Source organism: Chrysoperla carnea, chromosome 1 (assembly GCF_905475395.1).
Source record: "Chrysoperla carnea chromosome 1, inChrCarn1.1, whole genome shotgun sequence".
Lineage (NCBI taxonomy): Eukaryota > Metazoa > Arthropoda > Insecta > Neuroptera > Chrysopidae > Chrysoperla > Chrysoperla carnea.
The window spans coordinates 78,933,140-78,951,087 of record NC_058337.1 but is presented as its reverse complement, the minus strand read 5'-3'; the positions used below and the strand labels follow the sequence as shown (position 1 = coordinate 78,951,087).

The 17,948-nt window shown below is 26.9% G+C and overlaps 1 protein-coding gene across 1 annotated transcript; it reads left to right on the top strand.

Annotated features, from left to right (window-relative positions):
* Positions 1–451: 451 nt before the first annotated feature.
* LOC123291167 lies at positions 452–16,918 on the top strand. Its single transcript, XM_044871605.1, has 2 exons — positions 452–791; positions 16,593–16,918. Exons 1-2 carry the CDS (start codon positions 452–454, stop codon positions 16,916–16,918), a joined length of 666 nt encoding a protein of 221 aa, XP_044727540.1.
* Positions 16,919–17,948: the final 1,030 nt, after the last annotated feature.

Here is a 17,948-nt window from a genome sequence, read left to right as displayed (position 1 = left end):
TGCAATGTGTAGCTGTTAGTACAGATCAATTGAAAAAATGTCACAATGCGTACCTACCTCCGATTCCGATCAGGCCTTAAAATAACTGACGTTTTGATTAGTATACTAGATAGCAAACAAAACATCATAGCTTTTCTTCTATGTTTACTTCTTAATTTATCACTCATATAATTCGTACTCGATCATCTTTTACCTGATATACACATACCATTTTAATTTTATATATGGCATATTGTTTCCCCTAATTACGTGCATTAAATTTAATTAAATTTATTTAAAAAAAACTATATCGTTCAATATTCTTAGATTTAACGCCACTGACCACCCCCCTCCGCAATCGATATTCAATAAATAGACAATGATTTGTTTAATATCAATCACAAATTTAATTTAGTTTTTTTTTTAAAGTAGTTTAAGAGTTTTGTTTTGTCACACACAAAAAAAAGTTAAAATGAATCAATTAATTAAAATATCGTTCCTATTATTTTGTGTAACTCTCGTAACAGCTATCGATATTAATGCTGATGTTGATAAAGTGTATACGGATTGTGGTACAAATATTGATTGCGCTGAACAAAAATTTGTGTCAATTATTGATCGTGTTGATGATACCGAAAATTTAGAATTATTGGACGGTGTAAAACTTGTGAAGAAAGAAGAATTCAACAAAGTTGAAACTGCACGTGGTAATGAAGGGTTATTGGATCGAGCTGCACGCTATATTTCTGAACATGAAATTAAAATTGAAGCACCAAAAGTGATTCAAAGTGCTGCGCGTGCTTTATCATCAGGTATACACTTTAAACAAATGTTATTACAGTTTTTTTATAACTTATACAATTTTGAATCTAAATAATGTACTGAAACCGCTTGTTGTAGTTTATTAAATAAGACCGCAATTTCGACCTGTGAGGTTTGTTAAATTGAATAGAACTAAGAGCAGATTAATGAAATGACTACAATAATAGCGCGTCTAAAATATTAGTTTGTGGCCTTTTAATCAAACTGCTTTGTATTAGGAGGCACGTTTGTGCATTTTTTAAATAAATGTTTAGGAATACACTCGATAACAATTTTACACTTTAGAGTAAATATATCATCATAAGGCTCAAAAAATACAAACATCGTTTGTTTGATGTCAATTTTCGTATCTAGGACCATACTTCAAAACATTGTCAAAATTAACTTTTAGTCAACTTATCGAGCATATACCTTATAGTACAATGAGTATATATTCTTTAAAGGAAGATCGAATTGTAAGACCCTTTTAGAAATCAATTATATTAAACCAAATAAACTTGAGTTTTATTTCGAATTGATGTATAAGTACTTCTCTATAATCAAAGCGTTTTTGTCTGTATAAAGACCATTATCATAGCTAGAATTTTTTTTAATTTGTATCCATCTAGCTGCAGACTCTCCAAATATTCTTAGTGCATGGCAAAATAAATTTTCTTGAGATATACAAATTATGACCAGTAGTTTTCTTGGAATTTTATAATTAAAATAAATTTCTTAACTCAAATATACCAGCTTATTTTCGTAATTTTTATATAAAAGATTGAACAAATGACTGTGGTATTTCCTACATAGTAAAATTTAGTTTTTAAATCATAGCTGTCAGCGTAGAGTTGCTAAATCTCAAATGAACTAAAAGTGGGACAAAAACTGAAAGAATGGCTTCTTCTGTGAAAACTCATTCTTTTCTGTGAAAACATAACGGCTCTATCTGTAAACTATAAATCTACAAATGAATTTAAATGTTATAAGAGTAGACAAAATAGAAATATTAGATTGGTTAGTCTTACAAGCTTAAAAATTTATATAGTTAGAGTCTCTACCACCAAATTGCCTTTTGGGATTCCGTAGATGATTTGGCAAAATGAATGATTTGTGCATTTGTCGGTCATCTTCAATTCTGAAACAATAGCTCGCAAATGAAATCGATATCAAAAATATTAAGTAATGTATGTACACAAACTACGAAGCATTTGATATGTAGGTATTCTGTGAAAACTTCAAGCGGACTCTATATGCTAATAAAAATCAAGCGGACTCTATATGCGATTTTTTCACCTTGTAAAACGATTTTGGAAACTTTTCTTTAAAATGTTCTCAATCGATTTGGGTCAACCGTTTAGGGGCTACGATGCCACTAAGAAACACACAAACGCACAGATAAACTCTTTCAAGTTATAAAACTCCCTCTTAAATCAATATCAAAGAGATGGTCAAGGACATCAGATGAGATGAAAAGGATACTTAGAGAGCTATCGTTTTTTGCGACAAATTTTTGAATATTTTAATATTGAAATTGAAATATTTGAGTTGACTTTGTTCTTTGAATTATTGTTTTCAATTACCTAATTATTTCACCATTTCACTCTTCATATGAATTGAATCAGGTTAATTTGATCAATCATTTCCATAGTTATTCCATAGTTAATTATTTATGTAATGCCTTTTCCAAACTGAATCTATTTTGAATATCATCGCCAATTTTAGCTTTTTCGGGTACGCACTTGAAAGCTAAGCATAGCTAAGAACACTCTCCATTAAATGATCTTTCAAATGAAACCAAAAAAAATTTAAAATCGGTTCATCCTTTCAGGCGCTACGATGCCACAGACAGACACACACACATAGCGGTCAAACACACCTTTTTTTTATTCGGGGGTTAAAGATACCATCTGGTCATCTATTAAACGATACTAATAGCATTCATTTTATATATTGCTTCAGTTTCAAATTATATCACACAAAACCATTGTAAAAAATTATTTATTAATTTGTTTTTTGATCAGTAGTTCTCAAGAAAAATATAATTATAATAAAGTTACTATCTTGTGTTTAGTTTAGATTTTGGCAGAAATTTGGAGTGTGGAAAATGAGTGAAGAAAGTAGTTCTCATCTCACGGGCGTAAATATTAATTATTCTTATGATTCTTGGATTTCAAGGGCTTTTACTTTAATACGTGTCCTTCATTTTTCTTGCGCTGGTGCAAGCTTTTAATAAGGAAGGCACATCATTTAGCTCTACTTGTAGCCAATTTCAATGTTTTTTTTTTTTAAATAACTTTTTGTGCAGTGTCATTAAAACTAGTTCTAATCCTATTTAAAAGAAATAGTAGTATTTATATTTCAGAAAACTTGTAACGTATTTTTACAAGTATCAATGAAATTCTTTGACAAAAAACTTTATTAATCGAAAAAGAAAACTCGTTTGAATATATAATTTACATAGAATAGGTAACAATTTAACGAGAATTGAATTAAGCAAATCCTTACAACTTTTCAAACTCATATTTCTAATAGAATTAATTCGAAAAATAAATTTAAATAAAATGTATAATAAGTACGAAAAATAAATTACAAACATAAAACATGTTCAAAATAAAATTTATGAAAATACTTTAAGTGATTTTTTTTTTTTTTGATAAAAATATGTAAAAAATAATTTATTTTATTTTTATGACTGACTTCAAAAACTCAACCCCTATGAGTGTTATGGGGTAGGTAGGTTAAGTATTAATATTGCATTATGAAGAATAATTAATTAAATCAATGCAAAATTACTCCAACTAGTTGAGTTAAATTGGAAATTAAAATTTTAAGGATATACGTAGATGGAATTAGTATCTACGTATATCCTTAAAATATTATAAAATTGATTTTGATTTGTAATATTATCTCAGTACTAATTAAAACATAACATTGAGGACGGTGTTGGAAATCATTCCATACCTTTGAGAAGGAATTGGCTTGATTTCTGTTTCTCTAAGAGCTTTTTAATATAATTACACTAAAATGATTTTACCGATTTCTATTCCTTCAATTGAGAACATACAGTTAAATCTATATAGGGTGTTCCAACTGCCAATATTTTATAAGTTAGAAACCGATACTCACTTGAATGCTAAAAAAAAAAGTTGAATCTCCCATTTATCGAATATTAAAAACAAAAAGAGGCCTGGGCTCAATTCGGAAAATCCTATTACTAATTAAAACTTGAGTGTTTCAATTTATTTTCAATCTATGAAGAAAATTGAAGGTTAATGAATACCAAATTGTAGGTCTCAAAAAAATACATCAAATGACTTGAAATTCTGGGGCCATATATGGAGTCAACAAAACCATCTACACAAAAACCGAAAGTAACGACACAGAACTTACTACAATACGCTTAACACTTATTTTTGAAGGCCGAATATTTTTTTCTGTGACATTCAAAGAAATTAGAGCCTGCTCCTTACATTATAGGCGTCATTTGAAACTGTGTATACTTATAGCTCTATGCATTTACCCTTTATCGGTGATATAATGGGTCTATCTGTTCGTTAAACGCTTCTTTTTTCATTTTCCCCACATTCGTTTTTGTACGGTTCAAGTAAATATTATTAAAGAAAGAATTTTCGGCTCATTCTTCGTGAAATAGCTACTTGCTCCGCGATAAGATTTGTTATCTTTTTAGTACTTTTTAGTTTTGTTCTTGAAGTCAGTTTTGTGTCAAACAGTATTTATTTTCAAAGTACATATATGTTATAATTTTGGCATTCAAATATTGAATACACAATTTTAACGTATGTTCAAAGCATTATATATTCAACACTTCACCTGTGTGTTGTTCTACTTACAACTCCCTACTCTCAAAGAAATGCCATTACCAACACCTTCTCTTCTTGTTGTTGTACCTAAATATCATACAATTCTCTTGAACCTGTCTCGGGTATAACAAACGAACTAATGTGGAAGGAAGGAGAAGCACAGGTGAATGTATCATAAATACAAACAAACAGACATTTGATACGATACACACAGGTAGTATGGCAATCACATAATAAATATTTTATATGTATATGTTTTCTCAGGTTTTTTAATATTATTTTTATTTTGAACTTGACAGTGACATTAAAAAGTGTGATTGCCGCAAATTATTTATAAATAACATTGTTGTATCGAGTGATTTTAAATGAATGATGCTGTTAAATATATTAAACCGCCAAATTTTAATACATTAAAATTTTTTCTGTTATTTTATCCACTCAACTTTTCCTTGTATATAAATTTATGATTCTTCTTGAAATTTGTGATACCATACAAGACTGCATTTTCGAAAAGACCTTAAAAAATAATGATACTTTTCGTTAATTGAATTTCGAGTTATTACATAAAAATTAAAGCTTTAAAATGAAATAAGTACGTTTTATTTAAGAATGTTCATAGAATTGAAAATTTCGAAGCCTGAATAATTTCATTTATAAAACATACATATAAATTATAATTCAAGAACGACCAACAATTTTTGAAGTTGAAAATAAAGATCAAAGATAGAGACCATAGGAGCCTTTTGTCTTAATTCAGAAACATCTTCTGAAAGTACATAATATTATATGAATGCCAATAAATCTTGACAGTATTTATTCGCACCGTGCGGAAGTTTTATAGGAGGCGTTTCCATGGTAGCGATACACTACTTTAATTATATAATTGTATGGATGCATATATAATTGTATGGATTGCATTTATGACTTACATTGAAAATTTAATATTATTGTCTCACAAATTTAAATAAATAATTATGATAATTTACATTGGAAAAATAATATTTGTGCAATTTGATTTCTTATTTTCACAATTTTTAATGCAAGTTTAATTAATTAGTGTTTTTCAATAATTTTAATTTGACATTTTCTATAAGATTAACATGTAAAGAACTGCAAAATAGTAATCATAACAGCCTCTTTTATCGCCAAAATTTTCCACTGGAAGCGCTGGCATCGATTTCATTGTTTCCACCATGACTACGTACACAACGAATATATTAATATTCATAGGAAATAGTTTGCTTTTATTTATCTTATTAAAACTACTACAAGAAAATTTCAATTTACGTTTCAATTGAATATTTATTAAAAATAAAAAAAGCTATAGTAACCAAATTTCAAGTCTTTACTATAGTAGTGTAAGGAAAGTATCTCTTAGAGAAAGAATTCACAAGCTCCGGCCAAAATTTTAGTTAAAAAATGAACTATTTTTGAACTTAAACAATTATTTTAAAATGGGAGTAAATAAACTACTTTAGATCTATTCGTCTCATTTTATTTTCAAAGATAAAGTAGATTTAATTTAAAATCACCTCTACATTGAGGAAATCTTGTAGGTACACATATTTGTTCTTATGCATGAACGTATAAGTCATAATTTGTATTGTCAAAAATAGTTTAAAATATTGTTCACATTCTGGGACTTAAACTTTCTAAGTTTACCCATTAATCTTTCCGCAAATGTCGAGAAAATACATGAAAACTACATTGTAAATTATTTTAAGGCATTCAAATAATAAAATGAGAAGTGATATATGTGAGCATTTCGAATAGTAATTGAAAAAATAAACTTAAGGTAAAACTGCAATTTTCATGTCAAGAATTTTGAAGTTAATATTTGTAATGGAATATTAGATTAATTTTGGTTACCATTTCGATTATCTCCTTCATGTTTTATTTAAGGAAAGGTAATTTCTACGTCTCATTAATAACTTTTAAATCTAGAAGTGTTTGAATACTCAGTCACTTAAGAAATTATTGATAACTGGCAATTGCAACTCGCCAACTGGCGATAAATAATCGTACTAATTAAAGTCAGAAGTAGACCCGAATTTAGTAGTAACAATTTCGACTACCAGATTTCAATACTTGTTCTTACCAGTTTTTAAGACCAATAATAATATTCGAATTCAAATCACATAAATCCCGCCAATTGGCGATAAAAATGTGTACTATTAAACAGGTAATGGACCGCTTTTTCAGTAGTTCCAATTTAGACTACCTGGTTACCTACCATTTCTCAATAGGGATAAAAATATATTTTAGGTTTCAGATATTTAACTTAGCTTCAAGGAAATAGACGATAATTTTGTAAAATTTTTGTTATTTTTACAAGAAGAATAGGTACGCTTTTTTTATACATTTGCCACACGTTAAACATCTTTATAAAGTGCGGTAAACGTAAAAAAAGGCGTCTTTAAATGAACTATACCTATTAATCGGAATTCATACTTTCCAAATTTAGAAATCCAATCTAAAAGTGAAAAAAAAAAAGAGTTTAAAAGTTTTAAACTTTTAATACAATTACTGAAAATGATTCCCATGAATGATTTGAATTAACAGATGGATCATAAAGATAAAAAATATGTTTTCTGTGGTCCTTACAACCTTATTGTATCAAATTTGAACATAATTAAAAACATAATTATGAACATAAATATGTAGAATTTTGAGGAAATAAATTATGTTTTAAGTACTAAAATTGCTATTCAAACCAAAGAAAAAGATTGTTCATTAACATTTGGTGGAAGCAATAAGAAGAAAATAAAACTTTGTTTTACAAACTTTTTTTAAAAGCACATTTTTTATTTTAACTATTCTATCCGCTTGAAGTATAAGAAAAAACGATTTCTGACAAAATATAAGGCTATAGTTATCATTTTAAATTCAACCCACTGTTAAATCTACTGTTTTCTAGTATCGGACCTTGTATCTTTAAAAATTAAATTGGAAAAATAATAATTTGTAAGCAAAAACAGAAATCATGAAAAAGATTCTTGATGAACACGTTCTTGTCTTGAAAGACTTTGAACTTATATTCTGCGATGGTTATTTTGTTCTGAGAATTATCTGTACAGATTTTCCACGCGGCTATTTTTTGAGTCTCATTTCCAGGTATCACTGGTCTAAACACCGATTTAATAAATTCTGAAAAAGAGAAGGAAGTACATTAAACCGGATCTACCTAAATGTTTTATTAACAAATAATTATAATTCACTTATAAAGATAAAATTAAAAATCAATAAATAAACAATAATTTCAAAAAATAAAATAAATAATTACTTTTTTGTCGCGTATAGCAAAAAATACAAAAATGTTTTGCATTTCTCCTAATAATTAAAAAAAAAAAATATGTGACTCAAAATAAGTGACACACCTGCTATGAAAGCCAGTATAATAAATATTTGTGCCACTGACCTAAAATAACTCTTTTTTTATAAAAACTCTTCAAAATATGGTGGGAGAACAGACACCGCGTGTAGGTACCTACTCATCAATTTTAATATCTAGTTGATGTGTATGACAAAGTGAAATAGAACGATTGATTTGGTATCTACCAAATAACTGCCTCTTTGTCTGTGGTTAAAAAGAGAAAGGTGAATTGTTATAATAGTATTGATGACTTTGTTTATTTAATTTCCGTATGTTAACTTGACCTAGAAAAATTTTAACATTGATTTTGAATGGTGGTACAATAAAAAGTAATGGTATATAAGTATGAGTATGCAGTTGATGACTTCAGGTCGAACTGTTAAGGTCGACTTCACTATAAAACATTGACTTGGTTTAGCACTTAGTATTCAGTCATTGTACTTTTATTTTTTATAAATTTCATTAACACTTCATAAATTTTTATTTTAAAATAAACTTAGATAATTATAAAGTTTGTTGCATAAAAAAATGATAAATTTTAGCTTTGGGATTTTTTATTATAGAATTTTTGCTATTCTTTATTTTTATTCTGGTGTAGAAGACAAGCGAATGACTCGATCATTGTTTTGATATGCTGCATTACAGGTTTTTTTTGTCGAATACTTGGAGTACCTCAAATGGAAATAGTAATGGGAAAGGAAAAGAAAATTCAACATAATACTAAGTAAACTAAACGTATGCTATAATAATAATATTTTATTCGTTCTCTTTCGATATACAATGTATACATAGAATTCGTCAAAAAGAAAAAAAAAAACATAAAAAAAAAAACAAAAGATAATGCGGTGATGATATTCATCTTAAACATCGTGGAAAACCATCAAAAACTCACGAGTAGGATAGCTGACATCCGTAAAAGTAAGAATGTCTAAAAAAATAAATATGAAATGTGTTTACCTAAAACAAAAAATAATATATTAATAAAATTTCTTATTCCGGTGATAAAAAAAATCTACCGGAAAGTGTCAAGTATTATTAAAAAAAATAAATATTGATACCGGTGTATACAAATATATAGACAATTATTAGGTATAGATCCAACTTAAGCTTTCTGTAGGTATAGAAACACTTGGTTTCTCTACAATATGAAAATTATGAATTTATTCTAAAACTGTCATTATTAATACTTTTATTAGAATGCCTTTGTGTTTTTAAAGTATTTTGTCAAATAGTGGATGTATAATCATACTTGAGACTTCTGTTTCGAATTTTATTGATAAGTTGTGTTAGAAATTTTTCGATATTTACCACCGTTTTTGAAATACTGATGCCCAAGATTTATATAAAATCACTTTTAGAAGAAAATAATACACCAATGCATGCAATTTTATCACTTTAATTGTATTTGATGGAAAACTATTTGTTTTGCATGGCGTTTGATATACTTCATTTTACGGGGAAATATTTGACATGCTTCTAATGGTTTTTTTAAGATGGTTTTACGCCTATTCGTATTCCAATGAAATAGAGAGATCCACGTTATTTTTTGATTTTTTATTTAAGAAACTTTATAAATATCGTTAAAAGAATGTGAGGAAAAAGTGCAGGAAATTTTTTCAAGCATAGTATCTCGCCTTAGTATCTATTTTGGCTATTTTGACGGCAGTTCTAATTATTAAATTCTAAAACCGTCAGATATTTAAACTCGCAACCTTCTTGTTGCAAGTAAAACACGCAAGGACATGTTAAAATACTTTTCGTTCAACTTGGGTGGTTAGAAAATTTATTTAGGAAATATCTAATTTTATTTAATTCTCTCTAGTAGTAGGCAATCATCAGTTTCCAGTTTGTATGGGCTAAATTCAAATGAAAACTATCGATAGTTGTTCGAATATTTTCATACACAAGTTGATGAGTGTCACAAAAGCTGTAAAATATCATACAAGACAGAACATCATAAAACTCAGAGTTAATTGAGAATAATAAATTGATAATTAAGTTTTAAATTCCTATATGGTAAAAGTTGTTTAATTGATTGACTAAGCTAATCACTCTTGACGTAAACTTAGAAATTTATTGATGTTAAATAACTTACCTTGAATATTTACAATGATTTCTTTGATTGTCATTTTTATTTATTGTAAAGCAATTAAAAGTTAAATTCAATTAAAAAGAAGACAAATTCAAGCAACAAAATCCCTATTTATTTTGATTTAAAATATAATCTTTTCATAACAAGAGTGAAAGATCTTCAACTCGTTAAGGCAAAACTAAATATGAAGAATGCAAAAACATAATGGTGGGTATGAGAAATAATTTACCTTTTTCAAACTGACACTAGAAATATGTCTGGCTTCGCATTCAAAATGCGTAGTTATAAATAAAACAAAGTAATTTAATTGCAAACCAGAGAATTTCAGCATATAGTTCAGTTACAATTTTTCTCGTACAGATTTATACTTAGGTATGGAGGAAAAATTCTGATTGTAAACTGCAAATTATTTATAGAGAAGTTGCATGTTTTTTTATTTTCGAATGATTACTAAAATTATTAAATTGATTTTTTATGTAATTTTACAACGGAAAATGGTTTTTCTAAACTATAAATTTAAACGGCAGTGACGTCAACACCTCGTTTTGGTAACGCCATCGTACGGAGAAATAATAATAGAACATGAATATAAATAGTTTGTTTCTCAGCTATATAAATAGTTTGTTTCTAAACTATACTAGAATGCCAATTTACATAGGAATAGATTGGCTGACTGGCTCAAGGGAGATTAATGGGTCACTAGCGTTTTATTTATTCAAAAATATAATAATTCCATTTTTTATTAATAATTAATAAAAAATGTAATTATTAATTTACAAAAAAAAAAAATATTTAGATATATTTTAGATAAATTATTCTTTCATTTATATATATATGAATTTGTTGCAAAAAAAATAAAATAAAATAATGAAACTTCTTTATTTATTTGCCTTGTTGTAGTATATTAGTAGTATATATAGTTATAAAGGTTTTTAGAACCGAATTAATGATAATAAATTATTTTTTTTATCAAAATAATGTTTCTAGTTTCGTATCTCGCAAACGAAGCATTTGAAACTAATTTAAATTTAAGATCATTTGGAATAATTATTAAAACTTCTACTTGGACGCTTCTAAGCTAGATAATTTGAATAGTATTTTCATATTGGTGGGGGCGTTATTCCCACTCCCTTCACCATAATTAATGTTAATTTTTAATTTCCTCAAATGCATTTTGTGAGCAAGATGTTTTATGTAATCTGTCCCGTTATATTAGGGTCATTATACGCTTTTTGAAAGGCTCATACGCTTTTATATAGGACCATTAGATCACTTTTTTGAAACCATTAGCTATTTTTTAAAGAAATAAGACTGAGATAACAAATATTGATAATAATGAAAAAATCAGATGTTTTCTGCATTCAAATATAACTTCTTTCTATATCTCCGTAATAAATGAGTTTCGCATTAAAAAAAATATATATATATAAATATATATATATATATATATATATATATATATATATATATATATATATATATATATATATATATTTATATATATATATATATATATATATATATATATATATATGTATATATATATAAGCAAAACTTAATTTTTTGTATTTAAGGTGATGCTGTGCTTTTATTAGCTTTCTATGATCATTTTTTATCATAGTTTATGACCTTGAGCCTTTATAATTTTCGTATCTTTCCGCAAATTTCAGAAAAGTATATCAAACTCTGAGAATGGCATACCTACATGAACATTAAAAGGATATAAAATTTTAAATTACTTAGCTTAATATATAAAATAAAAAGGAACTGCTCATTTACTTATTAAACTCCGAACTTTTCATGTAAACAGGCGTCTTGTAACTCGTATATGACACGTAAATCGTATAATACCCGCTCTTAAAAACATATACCTTTTGATCCTAGCCGATTTTCCTTAAGTATTATAAAATACTATTTCTCTTGCTTAGATTTTAAACTAAAGGCACTCAAAATGTTTTTTCCTAAAATTGAAATTTTTCCTGGTGTATAATTTATCCGATATTAGGGTTTGAATTTTTTTACATAATATGTAACCTCAAAAAAATTTTTTTTTTTAAATGATGGATAATTTTTATAAACATATGTAATTAAACGATTTACATTACCATAGTGGGTGTAATGTTTCTACATCTGGATAAATTTATTGCACAATTCGGTTCAGTAATTTTTAAATTTATTATAATTAAGATTTATATCTTATCAATTTGTTAAAATCAAATCATGGTCATTAACTCAATAATAATTATTTAATTTCTATTTATTATACTGCAGGTATGAAATTCATAATTTGCAAATATTTAATAAAACACGTACGATAGTATTAACCTCTTTAACCTACAACAATAATAATGAATTGTTTAGAAACTTCATAGTATTTCAATTCACATACAATTAATTCACAATTTCCTTCTATAAAAATTCCAGTTTTATTTTTCCTGAAATCAATTGAATAAATATGGTTTCCGTAATTTAATGTTATCAACGTTTTGTTTTATAAGAAACATTGTTTTAAAATAACAGTAGCAAGATTTTCCTTTTGAATTTTAACAAACTTATTTTTATATTCTATAAGAAAAGATAAAATAAGGAAGAATTTGTAGCACAAAAGTTTATGAAATATTAAAAATCGGTAATGAGTGAATAGCGTTTTTAATAAAAGTGTTGTATTTTCTAAGAATATTTTTTTTTTAATGGAAAGCATTTTTGTCATTGTTACTACTATTACCACTTTTGGATAAAAACAACGGAACATACTAATGAAAACTTGATTCCCCCATCCAACTCCTGGGTTAAAAGGTGCTTTAGGCAAAAAAAATCTCAAACTGCACTGTCGTTCATTTCGAATTTTAACGCAATATTCTTGATGATTTGCCTTATTAACTAAAAAAAAAAAAACTCAGTCGAAAAATCTTTTACTTCCCACCCCTCGTTAAAGTTATTATTTTTCAAAAAAATTAAGTATTTACAAAAGTATTTACCACTGAAATCAGACATTCAATTAAACCTTTTGACTAAATTTCAAGTTTAAGTTGGTCAAATTCAAATTTGCTGGTATTGCTGCATTAACAAAAGGGCACTCAGTTATTCAATGATGGCAAATTAGTTTAATGATTCGTTTTATCAACCTTGACATTTAAAAAAATATAAATTTTCGTTTCTTTTGGACAGATTTCAAAAAATTTTCAAGTAAAGGCATATCTAATATCTTCCATCTTTGTCAAACAGCTGTTTGTTATTGTATTGTTTTATATTATTGTACCAAGTTCAGGATCACTCTCATATAGCTTACATAACGATCCTGGCTATAGTTGCTGGATATAGACTAGTCTTCATGTGAATTATAAATTAAATAATTTGCTTTCATTAACTAAGGCAACTATTTTACGAAATACTACAGTTTTGAAGAAGAAATTTGCGACGTTGAACAAAATTTGTTTTACACTCAATACAAAAATTGCATATGTATTTCTCAACTCTTAGTTAAAAATCTTGAAAATCAACTTTTGAGCTTTGTCCCCAATCAAAACTTATATTTCCCCAGTTTTGAAAAGCTTAGATCAAAAGCCACTTTTTATAAGTCTAGCCAGATGCACCTTTTACATGTGTAAGGAATACTTACATTTTCACATATATACCAATGCTTATAACTTATTTCTACTCACAAAGACATTATTTTTTTGGATAGTAATTTAAATTTTGCTATTTCTTCTTTCAATTACAAGAATTACAACCAATTTTAAAGTAAATTTTAAATCTAAATTATCTTATCTAATTATTTTATACCAAATACGTGTTAAATGATAATTGTAAGAAAGTCAATTTATAATTTGTTCCAGTTTCACAAACAAATGATGAAAAAAAGCGAAAAAAATTTATAAAATTTTTACTAATTTATGTGTGTTAAATTATTGTGGTGAATTTCTCATAAAAAATGACTAGACAGAAAACCAATTTATATGAATCAGTGATGTCAATTTACCTGTAGTTTTAGGTACTAACAACACCTTTCCAGTTATCGGTGCCAATCTTAAATTAAATCGTATAAGTATATCGTTTGAAAACCACTGATCAAATGAAATGGATTTTTCTAAATCGACTATTTTACTGAATGAAAAATGTTGTCTCTATTTTCGTTATTTATCGTAATCTGACAAAAGAAGGATTATTTATTTTTTTTAAATTCGAAGTTTTAAAAATTACTGCCGCGTGATCGAATACAGTTTGAATTGACTGTCATGACCAAATAAAAACTTAGTAAATATTACAGTTTCTCAAGTAAAAGCTAAGCCAATACAATTATGCTACAGCTTTTATACTACCGTACATACAAAATCTGTTTGGGCTGAAAATGATGGCATTGTCCTTGAGACAAGAGTTATTCAAACTTCCGTTTGAATAACTCTTGCATTATGTTATATGGTAACACAAATTTTAGTCCATGTATATTATTACACGTGTTGATGAGTTATTTCCATCGAGTATTTTAAATAATTTTTTAAAAATATACATAAGATAAAAGTAAATTATTTTTATGGGCTATAAAATATGTAATATTATGGTTTCCAGAATGGTTCCAACGAATGGCTTTTGGGCTTGCCCTTTTAACTGCAAGCCATACAGTTTGCGTAGAACTATTTCAGTATTTAATACTATTCGATTTTCCTGTCAATATTCTCTCCAATGTTCATCAATTAAGAAATTTATATGTGGAACACTTTTTACATGAAAAGGACGCGGAATTCTCATTTGTAAACCAATATTTGAAAATATGGGAACACTATTGATTTATTGACTACGGATTCATTTTTAAATATTTAACAAAAATTTTCTTGTATATAAAATTGAAGGTAAATTTTTGATTATAATCACTTATACAAAATGAATTTTATTTATAAAATTTTTCATTGCCTTAAAGAACGTAAGAAAAACTTAACTTATTGTAATACATTTTAACTTTACTTTGTTGTGCTGAAGTAAAAAAATATAAACATTAAAAAATAGAATTTAAGAGTTTTAAACACTTTTACAAAAAAATGTATATACTTGATTTCATCAAGGGATGCATTCATGCATAAGTCAAAAATTTGTAAACTTTATGTACATCTACATCGGGTACCAATGTTTTATGGGTCGCAATTTAAAGGTATTTATAGGTAATAATAAATTGTTATGGAACTTATGTGAGTAATAAATACACAATTTTAATATATAGATAATATAAAGTCATACACATGCGGTAAAAGTTGAATGATTCGGTTTATATGTTTAATAGCTTTTTATTTGTGGATCGCACCTTAAAAAAATATAAACTTAAATTTTCTATGTACTTATATTTTAAAATCGCGTTACTATCGCCACCGAGGAATCGTAAGCAGTGATCAAAATAGCGCATGAAAAAGAAATGAATTTAAAATTTTAAAAATAAAACTTTTGAAAAGTATTACAAATTTCAAAAACGTAAAACCGTACGCTCAATGTTATGCTTATAATTATATCTAGCTAGTTTAAAATAATTTCCAAAGTTAAAGAATACTAAATTATATATTGTATTATAATCATTTCTTCCTGAATCACAAGAATTACTTTAATCATTTTAACAACAGAGATTTTATGACCAAAATAGATTTTTTTTAAATTGTTCATTGTTATGAAATTTTTTACTTTGGCTGCTCATAGGTTTTCCCAAAAACAGCAACATGGCCAACAGGACAATTAATGCCTTCTGATAATTAAAAACACTTTTTTAAATTTGTATACATATCTGAAAGGAATACCCTTCTTTTAATAGAAATGGGCTATTCATAGAACGTATTACCGGATAAATAATCGTTTCCATTGGATAAGAACCTGATTAATATTACGAGAAAAATTCTGCTATTCTTTTTACTATAGATATCTTTTTTCTTTCAAGATCCAGTTTGGAGGATAAAATGTGTCCCGCCACAAACTTACCTTTATCTTGGAAAGGTAGATAAAACAAATCATTGAATTGTGAGCTCATTCTGGGCTCTCCTTTTATAAGATGTGTGAATAGAAAAATGAACAATAATTTTTCGACTGCTTCATTTAATGAATTCTCGCTTCGAAAAATGGAAAATTCATAATTTTAGAAAGGCTATATATAATAATTATTATTTGAAATACTGATTAGTATTTCCGAAACATTCTGTTTTAGAAAATTTATACAATGAGATAAGGTGTACTTTGCATAGAAAGCAACGTTGGCTATAAAGTAGTAACCCAAAAATAATAACACTCGCAATGATAAAAAGTAGCCAAGGATCGATTGTTGTAAATTTCCAACTCATGACTTGTAGGTTTAAAAATGTTTAAAACAAGTGGCAGGAAGAAATTTGAAACTAAACTTAAGATATTGTACCTAAATTTGAAAAACTTTATACAGGATAATCAATTAATTACAAAGAAGAAACTTTTTCCGAAAATATATTCTTTTGAAACTTGTTTTTACAAAAATCAATTAGTTATCCTCAATTTATTATATTTGTTTTGTTTTTTGTTACAGAACCACGTCGCCGAAAAATTCGTAAAATTCTCTTGCCAATCTTATTATTATTAAAACTAAAAGCCATTATCATCGTTCCAATCGTCCTAACTGTGATTGGCTTAATTGCCTTAAAAGGATTGGGTGCTGCTTTAGCTGCTTTGACATTATCTGGATTTACAGCTCTTAAAGGAATCCTAGATGGAAAACAATTAACAGAAAAACGTGTGACTTTTGGTATCATCCCACCATACTTATCACATGAACCACATTGGAGCCGAACTGGTATACCATCATTGGATTATGCGGAATTAGCCGATCCGTACTACAGACCTCATGTGCAATAAATTAATTAATCTCTAATGTAAGACTCGGCTTGGACTGTATGAGATATTATTATTCGAATCTTAGTGGAAAAGAACACTTTGGAAATAAAACACCATGGTTCTTATAAATGATAGATTGTTTTCGGTTTAAGCCCAGCCTTAGACAATTTTGTTTATATTTTTTATTTATTTAATTAATTTATTAACAATTAAAATAATTTGATTTAAGAAAGAAAAAAAGAGTACCATAAAATTTTATACTACAATTTTTATGCTTAGTGAAATTAAATATAATTCCGTTATGATTTTTTTAGTTTTGCTTTGTTTTTAATTTGGTAACATTGACCACTGTTATAGTTAATTTATTTATGTTCGCTGCTGTCCAACAAACCGAAAAATTATAGAAATTTGTTTAATTTTTAACAATCTTAATAAACAATTAATGTCTGTCTGTTCACGAAAAACAAATTAAATTATATGGAACTTTATAAAAATATTAATTTTTGTTTAATTTTGCTTATTAATATTAATTTTTATCATTTGCCAAGGTATGTTCAGTTTCTTGATTTTTGCTGTATTTTTTAATAATTCTAACATAATTCTTGCCCACAATTTCCCTCACAACTACGAATTTTTGAGGGTATATTTTGTAAATTATTTCTTAATTTCATGGCAGTGAAATAAGTACCTATTTCGATAATGTTAATTCTACACAAGATATAGCAAGCGTAATCTTCAACGTTTAAGTTAATCTTTTCGCATTTTCCAGCCTTTTATAGTTTGTTTTTTATTTCCATTTCAATTTAACGTCACCCGATCTTTTATTAAGATCTATTATGTTTTATTTCATTAAATTTAAATTTTTTTTTTTTTTTTTTTGATATTTTTTTAAACAAGCAATTATGCATATTTTTATTTGAAAATATCCTATAAAATTTCCCATAAATCATACTAACCGTTTTCTAACAAGTTTTCTCAAATAAAATCTATATAATCACAAATTTTCCTAGAGACTTACCTAACCTTATCATTCGGTATTTAGTTTGAATAA